This window comes from Micromys minutus, assembly GCF_963924665.1.
Source record: "Micromys minutus genome assembly, chromosome: 8".
In the NCBI taxonomy this organism is placed as follows: domain Eukaryota; kingdom Metazoa; phylum Chordata; class Mammalia; order Rodentia; family Muridae; genus Micromys; species Micromys minutus.
Window position 1 is genome coordinate 42,526,990 of NC_137977.1, and position 20,251 is coordinate 42,547,240.

Below are 20,251 nucleotides of genomic sequence, written 5' to 3' on the forward strand. Positions count from 1 at the left end.
ACCAATGTATTTTTAATTTTTGTAACTATTGTGAAGGGTGTCAAGTCTCTAATTTCTTTCTCAGCCTGCTTATTTTTTGAGTAGAGGAAATCTACTGATTTTTTCAAGTTAATTTTATATCCAGCCACTTTGCTGTAGGAGTTCTCTGGTGGACTTTTTGGAGGTCTACTATCGTATCATCCGCAAATAGTGATATTTTGACTTCTTCCTTTCCAATGTGTATCCCTTTGACCTCTTTTTGCTATCTGATTGCTCTAGCTAGTACTTCCAGTGCTATATTAAATATGTAGGGAGAGAGTGAGCAGCCTTTTCTAGTCCCTAATTTTAGTGGGATTGCTTCAAGTTTCTCACCATTTAGTTTGATGTTGGCTACTGTTTGCTGTATATTTATTTTACTATGATTAGGTACGGGCTTTGAATTCCTGATCTTTCCAAGACTTTTAACATAAAGGGGTGTTGAATTTTGTCAAATGCTTTCTCAGCATCTAAAGAGATGATCATGTAGGTATTTTTCTTTGAATTTGTTTATATAGTGGATTATGTTGATGTATTTCCATATATTGAACATCCTTGCATTTCTGGGATGAAGCCTACTTGACATGGTGAATGATTGTTTTGATGTTGTCTTGGATTCGGTTTGCAAGAATTTTATTGAGTTTTTTTTCATCAATGTTTATGAGTAAAATTTTTCTGAAGTTCTTTTTTTTTTTTTTTTTTTTGTAGGGTCTTTATGTAGTTTAGAAATGAGTGTAATTGTGGCTTCAAAGAGTGAGTTATATAGTGTTCCTTCTGTTTTTATTTTGTGGAATATTTTGGAGAGTATTAATATTAGGTCTTCTATGAAGGTCTGATAGAATTCTGCACTAAATCCATCAGGTCCTGGGCTTTTTTTTTTAGTTCCTCTCTTTTCCTCTTCTGTTTTCCTATCTTTTCTCTGATTACCTCTCCATTGTCCAATCATGTATCAACTTAACATAAATCTACAAAGTTTAACCTGGCTTTGTGTCCTCTGGTTAAGGACAGATACATGTGTGACAAGACATGCAGGCCTGGGACACATGGGTGATCCTACTCCTGACAATGTCAAGATGGGATCCTGGGTTTGGACAGGCCTTGACCCTATTGTCCTGGGCCTGCTCCTCCCTGTTCCTCAGCTCTGGCCTCACACTTTGTGATCCAGAAAACAAAAAAGATATGTTTTGTTTCCAGATTGGATTGTAGCTTGTTTTTATTTTTCTTATATGATAGTCACATCTGGCCTTTGTTCAGTTACTTGCTTTTTATTTCCTGTCTTTATAATTTCATTTTTTTTTTTCTCTAGGTGAGAATGCTATGGAACATTTATTTGAACAACGGACAACAGCAGAGATATGTAATCTAACTCCCCTGTAACACTTAGCAAAAGGGACACCAAAGCAGTTTAAGACTAAAATGCAGACTACACAGGTCAAAAAACAGACTGCTGCTGCTCTGCCCAATACTCCAGTCCCACCAAGGCCAGATCCAAATACTGGTGGTCCCAAGAGATTTAGTGAAATAGATCATTCTGAAACAAAACATTAAAAAAGACAAATCAAGATGCTTCAGTAACCGTATGTCCAACTCCATCAACTTAAATGTATTTTATTTGCTTCCTGCTAACAAATTTTTATTTCATTCATGAGAGCCATAAATCATTCACATTCACCTTCCTTACCCAGTAATTCAAAAGGAAAAAAAAAAAAAAAACCCAAAAAGATTAGTAAAGAAAAATGTAGGAAATGACATCCCCTAAATTTTTAAAAAATATTTTTAAGGTTGAAAAATGTTTTAAGTTTGTAATTCCTAGTAGGAAAACATTATCTGAATGAACACTCTAATGGCAAACCACTGTAAAATGCCTCAGCCACATTAGATACAGAGGGTAGGGATTATCTTCGAAGCGCCCCAGCTCTGGTGAGGTCAGAGGTACACTGGTTTGTATTATTGCAACATCCAGTAAGTGAGCTAAGCTGTTCTTCATTCAGCAAGGGCTTTGACATTATGATTGACCTCCAAACTTGGCTGACAATTTACTGATGAGATTCATAACATTCGGGTTGCTCTGATATTTTGACATATTTGATGGGTTCTGAGCCACATCCTGGAAAGCCACCATGACTTCTGGATCCTGCTTGGCTGCAAGAACCTCTGGATCACTGAGGATTTCATTGAGTCCAGACATTCCTGCCATTCCTGCCATTCCTGGCATGGCCCCTCCCATTCCAGGCATTCCTCCAGGAAAATTACCAGGCATTCCCTCAGGAAAACCACCTGGGAAAGAGCCATACTGAGATCCGGATTGTCTTCTAGCTTCTTCTTCCCTTTGGGCTCTTTCATGTTCTTCTCGAGCTTTGTTTGCCCTTTCTATTCGTTCTTTTATCTCTCGTTCTTCACGTTTTCGCTCATACTTTCTCCGATGTTCAGCAATTTTTTTGAGCCCGAGGTTGAACTTCTTTCAGCATTGCACTAGCATCCTCGTCATAATCCAGTGAACAGGCAAGGGCAAGATCATGAGCTGCTTCTTCCCAGTGACCCAGGAGTCTGTGCGCTTTCCCTCGCCATTTGTACGGCTGAGCTGAATCAGGGTTTATCTCAATAGCTCTGTCACAGTCTCTGATGGCAGCATTTGGCTTCTGTAATTTGACGAAGACACTGGCTCTCTTAGCATACAGAATAGCCAAGCGAGGATTCAGCTTGATGGCATCTGTGAACAAGTCAATGGCTTTCTGGAGTTCACCACCATTTAGAGCGTCAATGGCGGCCCCTTTCTTTTCATTTGCTTCATCCATCATCTCTTCAGTTACCTCTGCATTTTCATCTCCCATTTCCTGAGGAGCATCAGTGTCTGGTTTAATTACACCTTCATTATCAATTTCTAGATCGCTGTCCTCACTCGATGGCTCCTCTGTTTCTGTTTTCCTCTGTTGTCGTATCTCTTTTCTTCCTTGGTATTTTCTTCTGACTTAGCTTCATGAGTAGCAGGTGGTACTTTACCTCCCATGCTCTCCACCCACTCCCTCAGGAAGCGCATTTCCTCGTTGTGCAGGACGCTCGGGTCCTGCCTACACATCTTCACGAAGGCCCGAAGATCGTTCACTTTGCGGTGATCCATGGTGGGGAGGCTGGAAGCTGCAGGCCCGGGAGCCGCTCTTCATTTTTTTTTTCCACAACGTAATTTGTTTTGTTTTGTTTTGTTTTGTTTTGTTTGCTGGTTTTGGTAACTAATATTTGTAGAAGCCTACATTTTTATAAATGTTATGATTAAAAATGATTTCCTGAAAATTGGGGTATAGCTCAGAGTTATGGTATATACTTACCATATATAAGGACTCTGCATTCAATTCTAATACTTGCCTCCAAAATGGCTTCTTTCTTTCTGTCCTGGCTCTGTAAAATTTTGTAAAAATTTATTTTGTAACTAAGGATGACCTTGAACTTCTGATTCTCCTGCCTCCACCTCCACATGCTATGATTATAGATGTGTGTCACGATATCTGTTTTACTTAGTGTTGATGGTCAAACACAAAGCTTCACGAATGCCAGGCATGATTCTACATACCAAGGTATACCCTAGTCTCCCCAAATTATTTTTTTTACAAAACTTATATATTTTTTCAAATTATATATCTGATAGGGGAACTATAACTATAATATATAAATGATCAATAAGAAAAAACAGCCAGGCAGTGGTGGCACATACCTTTAATCTCAGGATTTGGGAGGCAAAGGCAGGCAAATATTTGAGTCTAAGGCTCTACAGAGTTCCAGGATAGCCAGGGCTATTATGAAATATAACATAATAAGGAAGTACCTGGAAGTCTAATGCCATAATGGGGTTCATTTGGGGGAAGGGAGGAAAGTAAGGACCTGAAGAAGGGTAGAGACAAACTAGTAGACATGTAGACAAACAGTTAAAGAGCCATGAGGGCAGAGAAGAGGATGGGGCTCACAGAGGGCAGGAAGGGGGAGAGAGACCAGTAGGGAACGTGGGAAGAGAGACTGGGGTGGGGTGGGCAGTGTTTTATCCAGCTGAACACACCTGTCACACCTGTCACACCTGTCAGTGGCAGGTGATGATGTAAGCAATTGCCAGGTTCCCGAACACAGACCCAGAATTGTGTGTATGCTACTAAGGTCTACACAGAGAGACCTTGTCTCAAAAAACCAAAATAAAGCAAAACACAAACAACAGAGAAACAGAGAGAGAGAGAGACAGAGAGACAGAGAGACAGAGAGAGACAGAGAGACAGAGAAACAGAGAGAGAGAGAGAGAGAGAGACAGAGAGACAGAGAGACAGAGAGAGAAAAGAAAAAAGCACCAAAACGTAAAATAGTCAAAGGTCTTGAAAAATAGTTCTCATAAAAGATGCATTAATAATTAATATATGTGTAAGGATGATCAACATTATCTGTATTTGACAACAAGAACAACAAATCCATGAGACACCATTTTGTAGTCTCAGTGTTTTATGCCGAATGCTTATGTCTCTATAACCTGACATTGTTTTCCTAGAAATAAAAATAATTTAAAGTTACATAACTTTCAAACATAGAAACAAGGCAGAAGATTCCAATTTAGTTACACTATATTGAAACTGATGTTCTCTTTATTTTTCTTTTTTTATTGCAAATTCTCTGCATTTACATTTCAGATGTTATCCCTTTCCCACAATCCCATCTCCCCTCCCCCACCATTGGCTCCATGAAGGTGCTCCCTCTCCCAACAACCCTCTCCCACCTCAGCACCTTGGCATTCCCCTACATTGGGGGAAAATGAGCCTTTGCCGGACCAGAGGCCTTTCCTCCAAATGATGTGAGAGAATGCTGTCCTCTGCTGCATATGTACCTAGGGCCATGTGTCTTTCCATGCGAACTCATTGGTTGGTGTTTTGGTCCCTGGGAGCTGTGGTGGGTTTGGATAGCTGATAATTTTGTTCTTCCCATGGGGTTGCATGCCCTGTCCTTTCTCTAGCTCCTTCATTGGGGTCCCCGTGTTCAGTCTGATGGTTGAAACTGTCATTCTCATCTCTTCCTGACCACGCTATGATTTAGACCAAAGTAGAAATGTAAACATTATTTAGCAATATTTATCAAATGTATAGATTAAATTTCACTTGAAAGTATAAAATCAACAAACCCTTTTTACAGCTGCGTATGCTGGTGTATGTTTATAGTTCCAGCTGTTTGGAAGCCTCGGCACGGTTATTTGAGTCTGAGGCTAGTATGAGCTACACAAGGAGACCCTGTCTCAAGAAGAAATAAGTTTATACACAAGTTTTCTAAGAATACACAGTAGGATTTTTACCAGGGGCAGAGAGAGCCCAGATCCACTCCTAATTATCATGTGGAACCAGGAAGTGATGTCTATACAGGGAATTTGAAAACATGGAAATAGTTTCCAATTAGAACAATGCTAAAATCATAGAATAAATCATAGGCTAAAGAGATGGCTCAGTGGTTAAGAGCACTTGCTGATCTTTCTGAGGACTGGAAGTCAGTTCCCAGAACCCACACAACCACACATAACTCCAGCCTAGGAGATCCAACTAACTCTTCTGGCCTCTGTAGGCATCCACACACATTCAGCATGCATTTACACTGACATGCACGTACAAATAAATAAAAACCAAATTAAGTTAAAATAACAAAATAGGCCAGGCCAGGCATGCTGATGAACACCTTTAATGATGATACTTTCTCGGTACTTGACAGTCACGCGCTCTAGAACAGGATCCTGGTCGGGAGCCAGTTGGAACTCATTATCAGGATTCTAAACTTGCTACAACCTTATCAATTTCTCTGGATGGTGGCACGGTCCACTGCCCCACAAGCACCTATATAGGGCATCTCATCAGAAAGTGGGAATATTCCAAGGTATACTGATTCAGCATGGAAAAAGCTGTGCAGGTAACAAAAGTAGCGAATGACCGAATATTTATCTATAATGCTCATGTTGGAAAAGGCGGGTATTACACATTCTGAGCAACAGTGTATTTAACTTTTACTATGGAAAGAATGAAAGATCAGCTTATAAAACTAATAACATAAAAAGAAAAGTAACGATGGCCCTGCCTCTGCCTATCACCCCTGCTGGTTTAGGAAAGTGGACTGACTCTTTGTTTCTTACTCTCCTACTTGAAAAGTAACAGTTTGTTGCCCTTTTCTTGGAGATGCTACTCCAGGGTCTATTAGAGCAAGATTACAGTGTGACTTTGTTTAGAGAATAAGGGAATTGTGCATGTAAGCAAAGATGTGTGTGTGTGTGTGTGTGTGTGTGTGTGTGTGTGTGTGTATGACTATATGAGAACCATAGGAGAGGATTCGTGTTAATTTCTCAATGTGAAATCAATAGGTGGCACTTAAAAGGGGAAGTTCAAATAATACTGCCATAAACATATTGTTGAAAGGCTTGAACATATCAAAAGAATGAGCAAGAACAGATGAAGCCTTGATCTAGGAGACGAAAGCTGAAGGCCATGGGTTATGCGTCAGCATGCAGATTTCAAGAGGGGTAGTTTTACTTTGATTGTTCTAATTATAACTTACAAGATGATATGGTTTTTTTGTTTGTTTGTTTTCTTGGCTTTGTTGTTGTTTGTTTTGAGACGGGGATTCTCTGTGTAGCCCTGGCTGTCCTGGAACTCACTCTGTAGAAAAGGCTGGCCTCAAACTCAGAAACCCATCTGACTTTGCCTCCTGAGTGCTGGTATTAAAGGAATGCACCACCACCCTGTAAGATCGTCTGAGATTTTAAAGCTGTACAAACTAGCATGATGGCATATACCTTTATCCCAGCCGTGGGGAGACAGAAGAAGGAGCATCGCTGTGAGTTTGAGGCTAGCCTGGTCTATCTACAGAGAAAATTCCAGAACAGCAGGACTGCATAGATAGGCCTTGTCTCAAAAAGCAAAAACCCAAAAAGGAAAAAGAAAAAACTGTGTACATATAATTTTTTGTTTGAAAAATGTACGGTTGATGGCTGGGGTGAGGTGGGGTGTGGGAGAGTAACTTTTTTTCAGTAGTGTAACCATTGGTAAGTTTCCCATGCTCCAGAAAACTACCCTGATAAAACTCAGTGAGACACATAAACACACCCACAAAAAAGTAGGTGAACTCATTGAGAAGTGGGAGGGGATAAGAGAGATTAATTGGTATATATAAGATCAAACTACACTACACAGGGTCAGCCAAACTGCACAAGCTGAGTTTGATTCCAGGACCTGAATAGGAGTGGGAGAAAAATGACTTTCTCCTCAAATTGTCATCTTACTCCACAAGTGTGCTGTGACACACAGCCAAAAATAAATTAAAAATAGAAAATCTTAATACATGATAGATATGTGCGGAATTGTCAAAGAATAAGGATATCAGTGGCAAACTGCTTATAAAATCCATTCAGTGGGGGCTGGAGAGATGACTCAGAGGCTGAGAGAGATCACTGGCTGCTCTTCCAGAGGCCCTGAGTTCAATTCCCAGCAACCACAGGGTGGTTCACAGCCATCGCTAATAAGTTGTGGCGCCCTCTTCTGGCATGCAGGCATATATGCAGGCAGAGCACCATGTACATAATAAATAAATACATCTTTTAAAAAATAATCCAGCCAATGATTGCTGCTCAGACAGCCCAGTGATGAACTTTGGGATTAAAGAAAACACCCACAAATGTTAACACTCGGCCATTACATTCACCTTCCCAGCTCCCAATTCAGGAAAAGAATGGTACCTCTAATATTTTCAAGTTTTTCTTCATTTTTTCCTATAGAATCTAGAGGGACTACTCCTAAAGGTATTTTTAGATTTTGGGGTTGTTTTTGTTTTTAGTTACTAAGTATAAGCTATCAGTTCCATTCTCTCTAAGGACATGTAGTTGTAGAAAACGCCAAAGAATAAATGTGTGATCGTCATGCCTTTCAAACACACCACATTTCACTGAGTTTCTTCCTTGTACCTCAAAAGCTTCGCCCAGAGACAAATCTGAGTCATGCTTGGCTCTAGGCCAAACATTCCATTATCTGCACAGCAGAGTTTCAAAGCCGGTGGTGTAGGTAAAGAGGAGAATTCAGATAAACATTTATAGTACTGTACCCCCGCCTCCAGACCAAATTAAGAAAGCACTAGAGGGTCTGGAGGGATGGAGCACTTACTGCTCTCTCAGAGGCCCTTGCATTTGCTTCTCTTAGCAGACAGTTTACAAAAGTAATGACTCCAGCAGCGGGGGTCTGGGATTGTCTTCCTGATTCTTCAGGACACTGTTTGCACATCAAGTCGCGCAAGCACACACGAATGCACTTAAAAACGAAACAACATTGTATATTCCCCCAATAAAAAGAAAGGAAAGAGCCCCTTGGATGAGCTGAGGAAGAGCCTCAGCGTTGGACTGGACCAGTGTCCGCGACAACCAGAGGCCATCCAGTGTGGAAGGTGGCTCTGGGTCTGCTGGATGCCTTGCTAAGTAAGCGTCCTAGTCTGGCGATAATCAGTCCTGCTCCAATCAGGCTTCCAGAATGATCCACATACCAGACACTACTTGTCGATGAGGAATGCAACCGCTTTTCTCAACAGAGCCGTGTCCACCATCACCATCATCAGCCCGGGTGTTCAGCTTTCCTTGGCCTGATCGCTCGCACCTGAGAACCACTGTTCTTGGACTGTGATCCACCACTGAGTGGAGAAGCGGAACAGCACCTTCCCTTACGTTCATAAGTGCTTTAAGCCCCCGGAGTAAGCAGAAGAAGGGCTTGAACAGATGGAGGGGAACTGATGTTACTTCTGAGCTCACATAGCACACAGCACTGCTTATCTCTGCCAACTTCGCCTGTAAAAATTCCACCCAGGGCTGAGTCTCAGGTAAGGAGAGAAAGGGCCAGTCCTAAATGGAGTGATGCACATGCGCAGAGGCACGCGGGGTAGCGTGGGGGGCGGGGGGGCGGGGCGATTACCAGCAGTGGTGTTTGGCTCTTCTTCAGCATTTGCTTTAAAAAAAAAAAAAAAAAAAAATCCAACAACTCGTTTTATTTCTTTACTTTTGGAGAGTGAAAATATCAGCCTGTCTTGGTGGTCACCCCTGTAATTCCCACAGGAAAAGTGAAGTAGTTTATTGCTCCAGCCCTCCTTCGGCACTATGTGCTTGGGTTAGGTTACAATAACGTAAGTCCAGATGGCATTTAAAACCCTGTCACTTGCATCATCAAGTATGAAGTCATTGGTTTGGGGCTGATAAGTTAGCTGCAGATGAATTTTTATGAGGCTTTTTTAAATTACCCAAATATGAAACTTAAAAAAAAAGAAAAAAGAAAAAAACCAAAAACAAAAGGAAAGGCAGAAACTTAAGAGTCTTAGGCTTGCTCGGGACCCTAGGTTCAATCCCCAGAACCAAGAACAAAGAGAAAAAAGAAAATAGAACAAAACAGACAAAACCAGCAAAAAACTACAAGCCTCCCACAAACCTGAAATCTCATGTTCTTAAGAATTAGAGATTCCTTGCTCTGGGCCAAGTATCTTTAAGAATTGGCATTTCTAAGCTCTGTAAATTTGAACTTGATGCTTTCCTGTGTAACGCCAACCTCAGAGGTTCTGAGCTTTTCACTCAGTTAAACCGAGGCAAAAGGGCAGCAATCGGGTGCTTTAAAAAGTCTATGCTATTTTAAAAAAACTACTGTTTTAATTTTTCTTTCCTTTTTCAAACTCTCGGAGACTAAAAAAGTGAAACACACACACACACACACACACACACACACACACACACACACGGGGTGGGGGGAGAACTATACTAACTAGCCTGGAACTCCTGACCCTTCCTTACCACCTCCCAAGCAGTGGGCTGAAGCGGCATGCACCACTAATGCTGGCCCCCAGGAGTGGACCTAGGCCGGTAGTGACATATACAGTCTTATATCAGTGACAAGTCTTCAAAAAACGAGGCTTTAAAAAGCTTCACAGAATATCCCACAGAGCCTTGGGTGTCGCTCAGTAGAGCATTCGTTGAACTTGATATTGAAGAGTGTGTGTTACAGCTCTCAGGGGGAAAGGCTTCCCCAACGGAAAGGTATCCTGGCAGTCAGAAGCCAAGGAAGACCACAAAGTCACATCGCACAACAGACTTCATGGAAGAGAATTATCGAGACCGGCAAACCCAGAAGAGTGGCTGCAACTGCTCAGCAGAGAAGCAGCAGAGACCGGAAGGTTTATAAACGTTTTCTTTGGTAAGGGCGGGGATGGCTGGGGATGGGCAGGTAGCTTTCAGGGGTAGAGATTTAGTGTGCGGATTAGTGGGATTTCAAATCCTTCAGTAGGGTGGAGCTTAGCCACATTCATCTGGAAGGGCTGACAGCGTTCTGTGGGCGGAGCCTGGTGGTCAGGGACAGACCTGGCCTCTAGCAGGCCTTGAAGGGCTTCCAATGAGGCCCTAGGTTCAGTCTTCAGCATACTTTCTCTCTCAAACACTCTACTACTGTGTGTGTGTGTGTGTGTGTGTGTGTGTGTGTGTGTTTTTCCTAAGAATCTGTAGTATTAATTTTTCAGGCCTGGAACGGTAACGATATTGTGAAACTGAACGAAAACTTTGTGTGAGAATCCGAACATGCTCATAATTCTGGTGCTGCTCTTTCATCTAGACAGCAAAAGGTCTTTATCTGCTGCTGTTGGCATCCTCACTGATGTTAAAAAAAAAAATACCCAGTCACTCCTTTATGAACAACTACAACCTGTAACCCAAGGCATGGGGTTGCCGGTAACCTGGAAACCCGGATCAGCTTAGGTTGTTGGACTGTGACCCCTGGGGACTTTGAGTTTCTCTAGAAGCCTAGCAAGTGCCTGGAAACAAAAGCAATTCCTAAGGCAAAAGTGTCCAGTTGAAGGCAGCCAGCAGTTGGGCCACCAAACCCACTTTGAGGTCCCTACCCTTCCCCCACAAAGAGCCCTCCAGTAGGCACTATGATCCCAGCCTGTATTAACAAAAGGCACAAGGAACTGCTACTTTTTCTACCCAGACTCATGGCAGCAAATTCTTACAAAGAAAACCTGTTTGTGGAGATAAAGCAGGAGACAGAGCCCCTAAAACTCGAGCAGGTTTGGCTTTGGAAACAGAAGGTCTCAGGTTCCTGAAGGTGTTTTGTGGAGGATGGATTAAACCCAGACTGCATTGACTTAAACAAAAGGGCACATTTCAGCTTAATTTCGGTTTTGTTTGTTTGTTTTTTGAGATAGGGTCTCATTCTGTAACCCAGGCTGAGTTTACTGCGAAGTCCACATAGACCTTTATCTATCAGTAATCTTCTGAGCTCAGACTCCCTGGTGCCTGAGATTACAAGCAGGAGCCACCAAGCCCAGCTTTTAGGATCAATGTTCAAAGTAACACATTCTTTCTATCTCCTGAAGATAGAGGGAAGAAGACACAGCATCCCGGTTGCCATCCAGATCTGGTGCAAAAGGTTGGATGACACTCAGCTACGAGATCTAAACAGTGGGTGTTCTGCTTAACGAGATGAAATTTAAAGTTACCCCCATGTCCAAGGTGAGGACCCTAGAATTTCAGAGCACTAGTCAGGAGTTGGAGCGACGGCTCTGTGGTTGGAAAGCCCTTACTGGTCTCACAGATGACCTGAGTTTGGTTTCCAGAAACCACATCAGGGGGCTCACTACAGTCTGTAACTTCAGTTCTGGGGGATCTGGCATCCTCTTCTGACTTCCTTGGGCAGCCATAAGCGTATTTGCACACACAAAGACACATACACATAATAAATGAATTAAAGCAATAGTGTAAATTCTCTTCAAAGTGTAACAGAGTGTGGGGCTGTGACTCAGTGGTAGAGCACTCGCCTAATGAGCACAAGACTCAGGGTTTAATTCCCAGCATTGGAACAAAACAGAAGTCCGACATTTAAGCCAGGCATGGGGGCCAGGGTATAGCTGAGCTAGTCAGAAATTGAGGCGGGACATTCATGAGAGTCTGCAGACTGCAGAACCAGAAAACCCCAAGCAAGGCATTCCATGCTATAACCCGAGGTTCAGAATGGCCACCTCTTGCGTAGCCTTTCAGATTATTAGCATGTTCAGCTTCTGTCCTCAGAACCCTTCTTCTCTATTATGTTATCCAAACACACTTGCTCACTTCAACTATTGGTCTTGCTGTGTCAGTGCAGATGCCCGTGACGTATGCCTGGCATCCCCACCTCAGAGACATTCTCATCTTAAGACAGTTGCTCTAGCACAGGAGGTGCTAGCGTGCCATGCGCTGCAGACAAGGGAGGCACGCTGTCACAGCTGAGCTAATGGCTGTTGGGAGTACTTGCCCTTGCTTGTCCTGCCCAAAGCAAAATGGCAGAAACTTCACTTCTACCACATGAAGACCTTGATCTTGTCAATCATGGACTGGACTTCTAGATAGATAGCTTTGAGGTTTGTTAAAAAGAAAAGCTTTATTAGATAGACAGGCAGGCAGACAAACATGATGATAAATAGATAGACAGACAGACAGACAGATAGATTATGGATAGTAGATAGTAGATAGTAGATATAGATAGATAGACAGACAGACAGATAGATTATGGATAGTAGATAGTAGATATAGATAGATAGACAGAGCCATGCTGCCGCGAGATACACGTTCTTCTTTAGTCAAGAATCCCCAAATGCATATCCCTGGTCTTAGAGAGTGGCCTGCCACCATGCCTTCTCTGCCATGGTGGACTGTATCCTCAAGACTGTGAGTCAAAACAAGCCCTGCTTCCTTGGGTTGCCTCTTGTCAGGTATTCGTCTCCTCCAGCTCACTCTCCACACTGCACTGAGCTGCCAGGGGAAAGATATTTCCAGGAAGTATAGAAAGACATGATGTGTCCCATGAAGGATGCTGGGGATGGGGGAGGGGTGCCTTTGTCACATCACCGAGCCAAGTTACACAGATGAGATCTCCACATGTGTTTAGTCACACGCGCACACACACACACACACACACACACACACACACACACACACCACAGTGTAATTATAATACAATTTAAAGATTAATTAAAGAGAAAGAGAAAAAAGAAATGGGAGAAAGAAGAGAAACAAAGCTATTTTTTCTTTCTCGGAAAGGCTGCTTGTCACTGGTGGAGGGCAGGTGCAGACTTTCTTAGCTTTACACAGACATCTTTGTTTTCAGCCGTTTGTTTTCTCAGGCTGGATCCCAGAAGCAACCCACCGAGAGAGGAGCGTGAACATCTGTTATGTGTAGTTAGGTTCCCCTTTGGCTTGATCTATAAAAAATTCTCCCTGACTTACTGGGTGTTTTATTCACCCTGCCCATACTGTGTTCACAGGGCTTTGATGAATAAAAGTTGTCCCTTTCCATATCTTCCCTAGAAACAAAAATGACAGCATACTCCCTAGAGATGGGCACAGAGAGCATCCGTGTCTTGTGCTGGCACTGATAAGAACTCATTTATTTCACCAATAAATGTACCGTCCAGGGCTCAGGAGATGGCTCACTAGGAAAAGGCTCTGGCTGTGCAAGTCTGGGAACCTGAGGTTTGATCCTCAGCACCCCCCCCAAAAAAAAACAAACAACCTCCCCAAAAAAAAGCCAGTTGGTACACACCTTTGACGTCAGCACTTCGGGGACAGAGGCAGGCTGTGAGTTCAAGACCAGCCTGGTCTACACAGTGAAAGTTAGTCATGACCACACACATCTATAACTCCAGGGTTAAAGGCGAGTAGAGAGCAGGGCACTCGGGGAGGATGAGAGGATTGCTGGTGCTTGCTTGGACTTAGCTGACACATGAAAATCTGTGTCAAGAGATTAACGGGGAGAGAGAGCAGATGATAGCCTTTTCTGCCTGCATGCTTAGACACACCCACACAACCACATCACTGCGCACACACGCACACACACACACACACACACACACACACACACACACACACACATACAGAGTTGGCTTTTGGTTTGAAATGCACTTTTTAAAAATCCATGTTCTTCATCATTTTGGTACTAGGAGTACAGCTCAGTTAGCAGCATGCTTACCTAGCATTCAAGAAGACATGATTTAGTTTCCAGCACTAAATCAAACTGGCCATGGTAATACATAATTGGAATCCCAGAATTCAAGACATGGAGGAAGAAAACCCAATGGTAATACATTATTTAAATCCCAGAATTCAAGACATGAAGGAAGAAAACCCAGACGTTCAAGGTCATTCTTGGCTACATACTGAGTTTAAGACTAGCCTTGGCTACATGGTGAGTTTAAGACTAGCCTTGGCTACATGGTGAGTTTGAAACTACCCTTTGCTACATGAGACCCTGCCTTAGAACACAACAATCATAAAAGAGAAACTAGTTGTCTTTCACTGGTCAAAAGTCATTATTTGAAGCATCTGCAAACAAACCAGGCAGGTGAGATGCTCTATGGGTAAAGGTATTTGCCACCCAACGTACCACCTCGAGTCTGCATCCAGGAGCTATACAGTAGGAGGAGAAAACTGACTTCCCCAAGTGGTCCTCTGACTTCTACATACATGCTACTGCATGAGTGTGCTCACACACAATTAATAAACAAATACTTTAAAGCTAAAAAGCAAAAGAAAAGCAATCGGAATAACATAATCTAAGAAAAGTTTGGAAGGGTATCTGATGGTTTGTGGACTCTCTCGGAAGGCCAAAGGTACAAACTCAGAATACAAGAACACTGACAATTTAAAGAGTGGATTCTGGGGCTGAGAGATGCGTCAGCAGTTGAGAGCTCTTGTTCATGCAGAGGACCTGGACTCAATTCTCAGGACCCATAACTCCAGTTCCTGGTATCTGACACTCTTTTCTGGCCTCTGTGGGCACTGAATGCACATAGTTTATAAAAATACATGCAGGCAAAACACTCAAGCATCAAACAGAAATAAGTGATTTTTGCTGGGTGGCGGTGGTGCACACCTTTAGTCCCAGGATTCGGGAGGCAGAGATAGACTGATCTTTGTGAGTTCGAGGACAGCCTGGTCTACATAGTGAGCTCCCGGACAGCCAGAACTACACAGAGAAACCCTGTCTAGAAGCACACACACACACACACACACACACACACACACACACACATACACAACAGTAGAGTCTATCTGTGCTGATGGGTTTTTGTCAATGTGACAACCCTGGACAAAGCTGGGAAGGAGGAATCTAAACTGAGGAATTGCCTCCATCAGACAGTCTGTAGGATATTCTCTGGATTGGGGGGTTGATGTGGGAAAGCCTCGTCCACTGTGGGCTGTGCTGTGCCTGGGTAGGTGGCCATGACTAGAAAGCAGCTGAGCTAGCAACGATCAGTAAACAGTGTTCATCCATGACTTTCTGCTTCAGTTCCTGCCTTCAGGTTTCTGCTTTGACTTCCCTAGGTGATGGACTATGACCTCGAAGTATAAGATGAAATACAAACCCTTTTTGGCCTGAGTTGTTTGTGGTCTTGATGTTTTAGCACACCGATAGAGACCCTAAGATACCATCCCTTCCGAGATTCACACAAACTCCATGCTGGATGACAAAATATTTATCAGCTATCTAGCCTGACATCACAAAACATGCTAACTAATGTGTTATATCTTAAGGCAGACCCTTCCTGACCTTTGCCCTTCTACTCTCTTTTCCTCCTTCATCTCCACCACCTTCTTTGCCCTCCCCCACCTCAATAAACCTCCCTCACACAGAACTGTATTGACCTATTGTGGTCTGTTCGGACGTGAGCCATGATAACAACACAACACATCCACCAAAACATATTCTCTCTCCCTTATCTTTTTATTTATTTATTTAAAGATTTATTTATTTATTTTCTGCATGTAAATACACTGTAGCTGTTTTCAGACACACTAGAAGAGGGCATAGGATCCTATTACAGATGGTTGTGAGCCACCATATGGTTGCTGGGATTTGAACTCATGTCCTCTGAAAGAGCAGGCAGTTAGTGCTTTTTTTTCTTTCTTTCTTTCTTTCTTTTTTTTTTTTTTAGTCTGTGAGTTGTTTTCTTGGGTATTCAAAGCTTTCTGAGGCTGGTATCCAATTATCAGTGACTGCATATTGTGTCTGTTCTTTTGTGACTGGGTTACCTTACTCGGGATGATATTCTCTAGATACATCCATTTTCCTAGGCATTTAATAAAGTCATTGTTTCTAATAGCTGAGTAGTACTCCATTGTGTAAATACACCACAATTTCTGTATCCATTCATCTACTGAAGGACATCTGGGTTCTTTCCATCTGCTGGCTATTATAAATGAGGCTGCTATGAACATGGTAGCACATGTGTCCTTAATGTATGTTGGAGCATCTTTGGGGTATATGCCCAGAAGTGGAATAACTAGATCTTCAGGTAGTATTATGTCCAATTTTCGGAGGAACTGCCAGATTGATTTCCAGAGTGGTTCTACCAGCTTACAACCCCACCAGCAGTGGAGGAGTATTTCTCTTTCTCCACATCCTCACCAGCATCTGCTGTCATCTGAGTATTTTATCTTAGTCATTCTGACTGGTGTGAGGTAGAATCTCATAGTTGTTTTGATTTGCATTTCCCTGATGACTAGGGATGTCGAGCATTTCCTTAGGTACTTCTGAGCCATTTGATATTCCTCAATTAAGAATTCTTTGTTTAGGTCTGTACCCCATTTTTAATAGGATTGTTTGAGTCTCTGGAGTATAACTTCTTGAGTTCTGTGTATATATTGGATATTAGACCTCTATCAGATGTGGGACTGGTAAAGATCTTTTCCCAATCTGTTGGTTGTCATTTTATTTTCTTGACAGTGTCCTTAGTCTTACAGAAACTTTGCATTCTCATTAAGTCCCATATATCGATTCTTGATCTTAGAGTACAAGCCATTGGTTTTCTGTTCAGGAAATTTCCCCCTGTGCCTATGTGTTCTAAGGTTTTCCCCACTTTCTCTTCTAATAGTTTTAGTGTACCTAGTTTTATGTAGAGATCTTTGATCCACTTGCACTTGAGCTTTGTACAAGAAGATAAGAAAGGGTCTATTTTCATTCTTTTGCATGCTGACTGCCAGTTGAGCCAGCACCATTTGATGAAGAGGCTGTTCTTTTCCCATTGAATGTTTTCAGCTCCTTTGTCAAAAATCAAGTGACCATATGTGTGAGGGTTTATTTCTGGATCTTCTATTCTGTTCCATTGATCTACCTGCCTATCTGTGTACCAGTACCATGTGCTTTTTAACACAATTGCCTTGTAGTATAACTTGAGGTCAGGGATGGTGATTCCCGTGGATGTTTTCTTATTGTTGAGAATAGATTTCGCTATTCTAGATTTTTTTTGTTATTCCAGGTGACTTTGCAACTTTCCAACTCTATGGGGAATTGAGTTGGAATTTTGATGGGGATTGCATTAAATCTGTAGATTGGTTTTAGTAAGATAGCCACATTTACAATGTTGATCCTTCCAGTCTATGAGCATGGGATATCTTTCCATCTTCTGAGATTTTCTTCAATTTCCTTCTTCAGAGATTTGAAGTTTTTGTCACACAGGTTCTTCACTTGCTTAGTTAGAGTCACACCAAGGTATTTCATATCATTTGTGACTATTGAGAAGGGTATCTTTTCCCTAATTTCTTTCTCCACATGTTTGTCCTTTGAGTAGAGGAAGGCTACTGATTTGTTTGAGTTAATTTTATATCCAGCCACTTTGTTGAAGTTGTTTATCAGCTGTAGAAGTTCTCTGGTAGAATTTTTGGCGTCACTTAAGTATACTATCATGTCATCTGCAAATAGTGATATTTTTACTTCTTCCTTTCCAATTTGTATCCCTTTGATTGCCTTTTGCTGTCTAATTGCTCCAGCCAGAACTTCCAGTACTATGTTGAATAGGTAGGGGGAGAGTGGGCAGCCTTGTCTAGTCCCTGATTTTAGTAGTATTTCTTCAAGTTTCTCACCATTTTTTGATGTGGGCTATTGGTTTGCTGTATATTGCTTTTATTATGTTTAGGTATGGGCCTTGGATTCCTGTTCTTTCGAAGACTTTTAACATGAAGAGGTGTTGAATTTTGTCAAATGCTTTCTCAGCATCTAGTGAAATGAACATGTGGGTTTTTTTTCTTTGAGTTTGTTTATATGGTGGATTACGTTGATAAATTTCTGTATATTAAACCACCCCTGCATCCCAGGGATGAAGCCTACTTGATCATGGTGAATGATCGTTTTTATATGTTGGATTCAGTTTGCAAGATTTACTGAGTATTTTTGCATCAATGTTCATAAAGGAGATTTATCTGAAGTTCTCTTTCCTTGTAGGGTCTTTGTGTGGTTTAGGAATGAGAGGTATTGTGGCTTCAAATAATGAGTTGGGTAGTGTTCCTCTGACTCTATTTTGTGGAATAGTTTGTAGAGTATTGATCTAAGGTCGTCAATAAATGTCTGATAGAATTCTGCACTGAATTCATCTGGTCCTGAGCTTTTTTTTGTTTGGGAGGCTTTTGATGGCTGCTTCTATTTCTTTAGGTGTTATGGGATTGTTTAGATGGTTCTGATTTAACTTTGTATCTGGTATATGTCTAGAAATTTATCCATTTCCTCCAGATTTTTCAGTTTTGTTGAGTATAGGCTTTTGTAGTAGGATCTGATGATTTCTTCAATTTCCTCTGCTTCTGTTGTTATGTTTTCCCTTTCATTTCTGATTTTGTTAATTTGGATACTCTTTCTTTGTCCTCTATTTAGTCTGGCTAAGGGTTTATCGATCTTGTTAATTTTCTCAAAGAACCAGCTCCTGGTTTTGTTGATTCTTTGTATGGTTCTTTTTGTTTCTTCTTGGTTGATTTCTGCTCTGAGTTTGATTATTTCCTGTTGTCTACTCCTCTTGGGCGTATCTGCTTCTTTTTGTTCTAGAGCTTTCGTTTGTGCTGTCAAGTTGCTAGTGTATGCTCTCTCTGGTTTCTTTCTTTCTTTCTTTCTTTCTTTTTTTTTTTTTTTTTTTTTGGTGGCACTCAGAGCTATAAGCTTTTCTCTTAGTACTGTTTTCATTGCATCCCATAGGTTTAGATATGTTGTGCTTCCATTTTCATTAAATTCTAGAAAATTCTTAATTTCTTTCTTTATTTCTCTTTGATCATGCTGTCATTGAGTAGAGCATTGTTCAGTTTCCATGTGTATGTGGCCTTTTTGTTGTCTTTGTTGTTATTAAAAACCAGCCTTAGTCCATGGCGATCTAATAGGATGCATGGGAATATTTCAATCTTCTTATATCTACTGTGGCTTGTTTTGTGACCAACTATATATGGTCAATTTTGGAAAAGGTGCCATGAGGTGCTGAAAAAAAGGTGTATTCTTTTGTTTTAGGATGAAATGTTCTGTAGATGTCTGTTAATTTCAGTTGGTTCATAACCTCTGCTAGTTTCACTGTGTCTCTCTTCAGTTTCTGTTTCCAAGATCTATTCATTGATGAGAGTGGGGTGTTGAAGTCTCCCACTATTATTGTGTGTCATGCAATGTATGTTTTGAGCTTTAGTAAGATTTCTTTTATGAATATGGGTGCTCTTGAATTTGGAGCATACATATTTAGGATTGAGAATTCATCCTGATAGATTTTCCCTGTAATGAGTAAAAAGTGTCCTTCCTTATCTTTTTTTTATAACCTTTGGTTAAAAGTCTACTTTATTCGATATTAGAATGTCTACTCCAGCTTGTTTCTTGGGGCCATTTGCTTAGAAGTTTTTTTCCAGCCTTTAACTCTGAGGTAGTATCTGTCTTTGTCTCTGAGATGAGTTTCCTGTATGCAGCAAAATGCTAGATTCTGTTTATGTATCCAGTCTGACAGTCTATGTCTCTTTATTGGGGAATTGAGTTCATTTATGTTAACAGGTATTAAGGAATAGTGATTGTTGTTTCCTGCTATTTTTGGTGTTAGAGGTAGAATTATGTCTGTGTGTCTTTCTTCTTTTAGTTTTCTTGCTTAGTTATTTTCTTGCTTTTTCTAGGGTGTAGTTTCTCTCCTTGTGTTGGTTTTCCATCTATTATTCTTTGTAGGGCTGGATTTGTGTTCAGATATTGTGTAAATTTAGTTTTGTCCTGGAATATCTTGGTCTCTCCATCTACGGTGATTGAGAGTTTTGCTGAGTATAGTACCTGGGCTGACATTTGTGTTCTTTTAGAGTCTGTATGATGTCTGTCCAGGATCTTCTAGCTTTCATAGTTTCTGTTGAGAAGTCAGGTGTAATTCTGATTGGTCTGCCTTTATATGTTACATGACCTTTTTTTCTTACTGCTTTTAGTAT

At 41.4% G+C, this 20,251-nt stretch overlaps 1 protein-coding gene across 1 annotated transcript; it reads right to left on the reverse strand.

Moving 5' to 3' along the window:
• Positions 1 to 1,712: 1,712 nt before the first annotated feature.
• Positions 1,713 to 3,133, reverse strand: LOC308423675 (hsc70-interacting protein-like; the record flags this gene model as incomplete). Its single annotated transcript, XM_080920487.1, is given in 3 exon segments — positions 1,713 to 2,452; positions 2,454 to 2,941; positions 2,944 to 3,133. Coding segments are annotated over 3 exon segments (1,110 nt in total). The 3' UTR covers positions 1,713 to 2,020.
• Between the last annotated feature and the right edge of the window lie 17,118 nt (positions 3,134 to 20,251).